This window comes from Plectropomus leopardus, chromosome 8 (assembly GCF_008729295.1).
Source record: "Plectropomus leopardus isolate mb chromosome 8, YSFRI_Pleo_2.0, whole genome shotgun sequence".
Classification (NCBI taxonomy): domain Eukaryota; kingdom Metazoa; phylum Chordata; class Actinopteri; order Perciformes; family Serranidae; genus Plectropomus; species Plectropomus leopardus.
This window is the reverse complement of record NC_056470.1, coordinates 129,212-136,403: the sequence shown is the minus strand read 5'-3', so window position 1 is coordinate 136,403 and position 7,192 is coordinate 129,212. Positions and strand designations below refer to the sequence as shown.

The 7,192-nt window shown below is 40.2% G+C and overlaps 1 protein-coding gene across 1 annotated transcript; it reads left to right on the top strand.

Moving 5' to 3' along the window:
• Positions 1-725: 725 nt before the first annotated feature.
• On the top strand, positions 726-4,763 carry LOC121947430 (SUZ domain-containing protein 1-like). Its single transcript, XM_042492491.1, is given in 5 exon segments — positions 726-874; positions 2,171-2,220; positions 3,234-3,255; positions 3,257-3,504; positions 4,564-4,763. Coding segments are annotated over 5 exon segments (480 nt in total). The 5' UTR covers positions 726-826; the 3' UTR covers positions 4,676-4,763.
• Positions 4,764-7,192: the final 2,429 nt, after the last annotated feature.

Here is a 7,192-nt window from a genome sequence, read left to right as displayed (position 1 = left end):
TATGAGGGTTGGGTTTTTTCCCCTAAAACACTATACTATGACATTTTTCAACATGCTGTACTATGACATTTTACCATTTTTTTTCAACATGATACACTATGACTGTTTTCAATATACAATACTATGACATTTTCTTGTTTATTCGACATGCTATACTATTACTTTTTTATTTTACATGCTAAAATATTGCTATAATATATGGTTTCAACATGCTATACTTTTTTTCCCGACATGTTATACTATCACTTTTTAATTTTTTGAAATAGTGCTATACTATGACTTTTTTCGACGCTTTAATATTACTTTCTTTCTTTTTTTTTTTTTTTTAACATACTATGACTACAGTCCCTTACTCATTTGAGATCATGTGTGTTCTGTCACACCAGAATCTGTGCAATGAGAACTACAATTATAGAAATTAATCAGACATGAAGTTAGATAATCTTAATTGATAGACAATATGTTTTTTTTGTTGTTTACATTACGCTCTGTATCACAATTTTGAGTGTCACAGTTATGAGGTTTTCAGAAATATGGGGGGGTAGAGCAAATAAGGAAACAGTCACTGGGTTAATCACAGTTCACAAACCTGTAGCATGTTTACGATTTGTTCCTTGTTTACTGTGACTCTGCTGAAATGTGGTTAGCCACTTAGGGCCCGTTTCTTTCAGCTGGTCAGCTGTGCGGAGCGGTGCAGAGGGTGCAGAGGGGTATCATGCGGTGGGGAAATCCGTCAGTGTGATGTCAAAGCCTGAGAACAGCCGAGAGGCGGGTCTGAAGCAGACCAGGACGTCCAACTCCACAGCGTGTCTGAGCAAAATGAAACATGGATGAGGAGGTCGCTGAAAGTTGGGAGGAAGCTGCTGATAGTGGGGTAAATAATAAAAGGCTCAACTTACCTTCAGCCAAACGCGAATATCAATTTGATAGAGTCTTTATATCCACCGGGTTGCTTTTAGAAGTTCTCACAACGTTGCCTTATGTCAGCGACTCCCACGGGCCAACAATGTGGCTAATGCTAACGTTAGCTTTGAGAAACTTGGCTAGCTAACGTCAAGTAGCTTGCTAGCGAACGAGACGGGCTTAACCTGGACTTAGCCAACTAACTAGCCAATGTATGTTTGCTAATTTTAACTAATTTCATATGAGATAACGTCAGTGCGTCTGATTTTTGGCTAACGGAGACCAGCTAACGAATATAGCAACACGACGCGAGCTAAACCCATGAATTTAGAGTTCCTGGTTAGACGCTTAGGTTGACGTTAGCTAATGCTAAGCTAGCTATTCATTGCATGGCTAACACGAAAATGAAATCAATGTCGGTTTAGGTTACTTTAGTGACAAATAAACACAGCTCTCATGAGACTAAAGACCTTTCCATGACCCATTCCTGTGTCGAATTCAACTTGGCATAATGTAACAGTATATTTTGTAACGCTATCAACTCTTATTAAACACTGATACACGCAATAACGAACCATTCTGAGGAGGACGACTCGCGTTGGGAGTCAGTTATGTCGAAATGTTACTGCCAAAGTGAAGATAAGTAACTTAGCAAGATCGGTCGTTTGACATATATTTTTTAAAATGTGTATAACAGCTGTTACTTTGTCTTTAATTAAGCATATTTTTATAAAGACTGGTTTAAATTCTACATACTGTAAGGTCAGTTTGTCTCACTAAGTGATTTCCTATAGTTGACAAGGCCAGTAATGGGACAACAATTTCGGCCATGTTGTTAAGTGCTGGCCGGGGCACGAGCTAGTTATGTCGCCAAACTGGCAAGTTGGTAACATTTAGCTAAAATTAGCCATCGTCTCCGCAGTTTGGCAGACTATTGCTAACTCGTGACGTCAAGAACATGGCTCTGAGAAGTTGAACCTCAGCAGCTTTTCTTACACATCATCGTGCAATCAGTCGGTATGAAATACACCATCGAGCCTTAAATTAACAGTTTTCGCTGGCAACATCAGCCGGCTAATGTTAGCTAGTGGAGCACTTTGTGTTATGACTTGTCAGCTGTCTAACATGTATAAATAGCTTGTAACTGAATCCTGCTTCCCATCCAGTCTGTGACTTGCTGCCGTACTTTTCTTTCTACCCCCCAAATCAATGGGACCATGTGGTTTGTTTACATGAAAACATGTTTGTATTGTTTTTCCCCCTACAGGAAATGGAAAAACGGTTAGAAGAGAAGCTAAGGATCAGCCAGAAAGAAAAGTAAGGCCTTAGAAGGTAGAAGAACCCAAATTTGTGACTTTTTTAAAGTTATTTGCTTTATTTTTCATTCAAAACTTTGCTGTTTTGCTATGTGTCTTGGCTATCTGTAAAAGTACACAACTGGACATAATCTATAACTTTTAAGTTATTATTAAGAGCCACTCTCCAGCTCACCACACAGTGGATTTACCAAGAGACAATTTATTTCTAGTGATGCACAAATTTGATCCGCTTATGTTGTCCTTTAATTAATTAATTCATTTTTTTAAGTGAGCTCGGTGGTCGAGCATATCCTACCAGTTCAGAGATTGTACAAGTATGTAACATGATAAGCAGGGAACAGTGGATCAGTAATAATAAATGTTAGAGATGCATGATAATGTCAGCAGGTCAATGGTATAGGGGGATAAAGGCTTTAAGATGAAATATTAACTGAAATGAACATTTCTGCACATATGACAGGCCAGTGAGATCATGCTTTAATTATGCAACTTAAATTAGTGGAAACAGGTCAAATTTGTCCTGGTTGTGGCTATTGTCTTTGGGAGAGCATTATCCGATCCTGTTACAGCTGGAGGAATTTCCCAGCTTGGTTTGAAAATGTTACTCAAATAGAAGAATTAAGGCATGTCTTACATAAAAACTGAGTTGAAGTAGTTTTCTTATTTTGCCAAGTGAATGTGTACATTTTGAAAAGAAATTGTACTTTAATGTCTGAATCTGCCATCAGTGAGCCATCACAAAAAATATTAATTCCACTACAGGAGAGACTTGAGGCTCTTCTGCAATTAAGTTGCAAAAATCTGTGTATATATAAGTATCGGTAATCAGGCAGAATGAGTTGGAAAACATTGAGATTGGATATCTGCAAAAATCCAACATTATGCACAAGTCTTTTTGTCATTGATGTTCCATCTTAGCTTTTCTCAGCACTACCTGCCTCACCTCATGGCCCCTTCCTGTCTGTCTATCGCTAATTTGGGGTCGACTGTGTCCTGTTGATCTGTTTCTAGGGAGTCCAGCAATATAAACATCACGATCTCCACTGAGGACAACCATGGTGATACAGGACGACTCCCTCCCAGCAGCACCCCCACCTCAGATCCGCATTCTGAAGCGGCCTGCAAGTAATGGGTCATTGGGCTCCTCCTTGAATCAGAACAGGCCCACACCGCAGGTCAAATCTCTGGCCCAGCGTGAGGCAGAGTACGCCGAGGCCAGGAAGAGAATACTGGGCAGCGCCTGCCCAGAGGAGACGCCTCAGGATAAACCCAGCACAGACAGGTAACAGTCTGCAAATATTGACAGCTAAACGGTTTTACTTGTTTTACTCGCACCCTAATACGGCCTTGCTGAGGGGCGCTTGCATTTGATATATTCTAGGTTGTGCTGAAGACGGTTTTATTTTTTTGAGAGCTAAGTATATCCAGTTGAGAGAGAGTCAGCAAATAAATAGGTATTATTTTAGGATAGCCCTATGCACCTCTATTCCAGTAATTAACATGTTTGGTTGTTGAGAATTGAAATGTGCTTATCACTAAAGCACAGTGTCATCTTTTCCTCTGATTCCAAAACAGTGTTTTTCATTTCATCTGTGCTGCATTTAGTGTACAGTGGCAGCAGTTTCTTAAAAAACAAAGAGAAATATGTAATCACTATAAATAAACCTGAAAGAAGGCATGTAACAGTAGCAACACAACCAGACAAACAGAAGAACATAATGAAGGCAGTGGCTGCTATAAAACAAGACTTTCCAGTTGAATTGCAGATGAATTATCAGAATCCACACATCAGCAGGACTGTGTGGAGCCTTTTTGACTTCCCTACTGGCGCTACTTTTGGTTTCACTTTAGCTGTCAGAAGCACATTGCTTTCATCTTTCTTTTGGCTTGACTGGGTTTTGATTGACAGGAGGCGGAGTCTGATAATTATAGAAGGGTTTCTAACTCAGCTTGTCAGAACTTGATTGACTGTTACTTGCTTTAACTATGTAAGATAGTTGACTGAATAAGATAAAGTTGTTTGAAACTGTGTTCAGTTGGATTTGGATAGTGGTGAATTTGTGCCAATATCACAATTCAAAGAAAAACAAAAGAATGATTGATTATTATTATTATAATGATTTTTAGCTATTTTGAAGCTAGATCCTGTAGAGAACACTGTAACTAAAATCATGCGTGGATCCCATAGTTATAGTTTGGGAGAAAGATTTCAATAAAACAAGAACGCTGCTGAAACTTTTTAACTGGAAACAAGTCGTGAGTCATTTCTGTCCGGCTGCTGGCTCGTGTATAAGGCTGCCGTCACTAATTCATTCCCATTTCCATTTTTTTTTCCTTCCAGAGCAGGGCGCAATAACTCTACATTGCCTTCCGAGGACACCCGATCAAACAATCACACTGTCCGGCAACCAGCCGGCCCAGACGGCACCCATGGGTTCCGACAGCACAGATAAGTGGGCCCTGGGGCCACCCAGCCATTGAGGGGAGAGAGATAAAGGGCCACCAGAGAGCAAAGACAGCACTGTGTTCTTAAAACTTCCTTCCTTCGTCCAGTATATCAGATGGGCTGTGAGCACAGCCGCACTGCTGCCCCACTCTGCCCACCAGCAGTGGTTTGGAACTGACAGGGAGCAAGGAAACCCCCAGAGGAAGTCAAATGGAAATGTGCTCTCTTCTCTCCCCCACTCCAGTCTGTTTGACACTGTGATTATGGACATCTTCTGGACTCACTGTGATGATCCCTTTAAGAGACGCCCCTCGCCTCCATCTCTGTCCTCCTTCAGTGCCCGGCGGCTCCGTCTCAGCCTGCAAGGCAGAAGCAAAGACTTAAGCAGAGGACGGCAGAGAGGAGCAGAAGTGAAGGGCGCTTAGCAAAATGAGATGAGCTGGTACTCGGGCAGCAGCTTATCCCCAGCAATAATACCAGACATCACTTACAAACCTTTTACATACATGTTTTTAATTTTCAGTTGTCGGCTCATTAAATTTTTATATCTTTTGTTCTTCCTGCTTGTCTCTATCTATACTAGGGATGCTCTGATATCTATAGAGTACAGATACTTCACATTTATACATACATCACCAAGGACCTGTTCATTAAACCAGTATTTAATAAGATTTTTTAAAGTGAACTTAACAATATCTGCAGTTTTTATGAAATGGGAAGCATTCACATTTTTCACGTTTGTTTTATGGTAAAATAGTCTCATACTATGTTTTGGTTTTTTTTTCATAAAGTTTAAACTCAGACAACATGTGGTGGGCTGCAGCTTGTGGTGTCAGATGTCCGACAGTAAACTCACCACTAAAACTAACTGGTACCTGCCCGCTAACTGGGCTGTATGCATTATCAGTGCACCCCCAATATGTAAATTTGCCATTTGTTTTTAAAAACTGAGGGTAAGGGTCGTGTGTCAAGTTGTATACCTGGCAAGTTCTGTTTGAGATTTGTCTTTTTGTCGTTTTTTTTAATTACGCTTTTCAGCCGTCTTCCTTGGACTGTCACATCCTTATTTCTATTTAAAAGTAAAGGCAAAAAAAAGAGAAATGAAAAGATGGATTCAAGTCCGTTTTTAAGTAGCTTTTCTGCCTTTTTTGTACGAGATGGCACCGATGTCGGAGCAGTATTTTAATCGTAATGAACCAAAATCCCATTGTAAAATCAACCTGTACATACAACAGTTAATTCAGATGTCATTATTTGAAGGTGGTGTCAGCAGCAACTCCAGGGAGAGTCAGACATGGGGGAATGAATTTACTGCTGTACTTAACTAGCCTCTCCATCATATCACCAACTCGTCAGCGGCGTGCTCGTTTCTTCCTGTCTAAAAGTGGCGTTCAAGTACGTATGAACTCAGGTGCAAGTGAACGAGACTGAATGAATGAAATGAACTAAGATTGTATTTTTCCAGCGGGTTGCTCAAACAGCAAATGTCCGTATTAAAGCTTGGGTTGGCACTTTGTTAGAAACAGTGCTGTTCAGTGAAATGTAACTGAAGCGATGTCTACATCCTGAGATGAATGAATGCCAGTTTTGTTTTTTTCTCTGACTGTTGGCATTTCAATCGCGTCAGAAACGGTAATATCACCCCGAGCAATTGTTCTAACCCTCCGCTGAAATGGAAAATGGAGACACAGCTGTATGTAAACCAGAGACGCACCTGTTATTACCACAACCATTGTGCCCAATAGATGTTCTTTTATTTGTCCAAACAGAGAAGAGATCTCGATAAAGCCATATTCAGCGGTGCACATCATCAATAGAAACTTGTAATGGTCGATTCAGCTTGTGCCTCCTGTATCACATCTTTGCTTCCTGGTTGTTAATTTTGTTACTAGTACTTCAAGAATATATGCGAGGGAGAATCACAATACTGGTAAGAGATTTTAGTTGAGGAACTAGAGCAGCGGAGCAGGAGACAAGACGGGTTTAGCTGAGCTCTGAGTGAGAACACAAACTGCCTGTAAATACTGATTTAATAAAAATGATTTGCAAAAAATGTTTAATTTTTGTGATGCATGTTCTTTACTTTACATTGAATTGGCAGGCAGTTGCTCTGGTCCACATCGGTTCATCTGTTCACATTATTCGGTTGAATGTAGTTCCAATAAACGCTCATCACAATCAAAATTGTGGACTATCTAGAGTAACAAGTAACAAATAGTTCAGAGTGGACGTTTGTTCCAAATTTGAAGAAATCTTTAAAGGTGTTCTTGACATACTGTCCACAAGAATTAGATGAGATTACAGTGACCTTCACCTTTAACCACCATAACTTAATCCGTTCGTCATTGAGTCCATGTGGATGTTTGTGCCAAATTCAAAGAAATTCCCTCAAGACATTGAGATATTGAGACATAATGACTCCGGCCTCAGCTATCGCCAGTGCCAAAGCATACAAAAAGTCTTGCTGCTGAAAACTTTTAATAATAGTAGAGGTTAGAGTGTTGCAAAATCTGGGACAAATCAA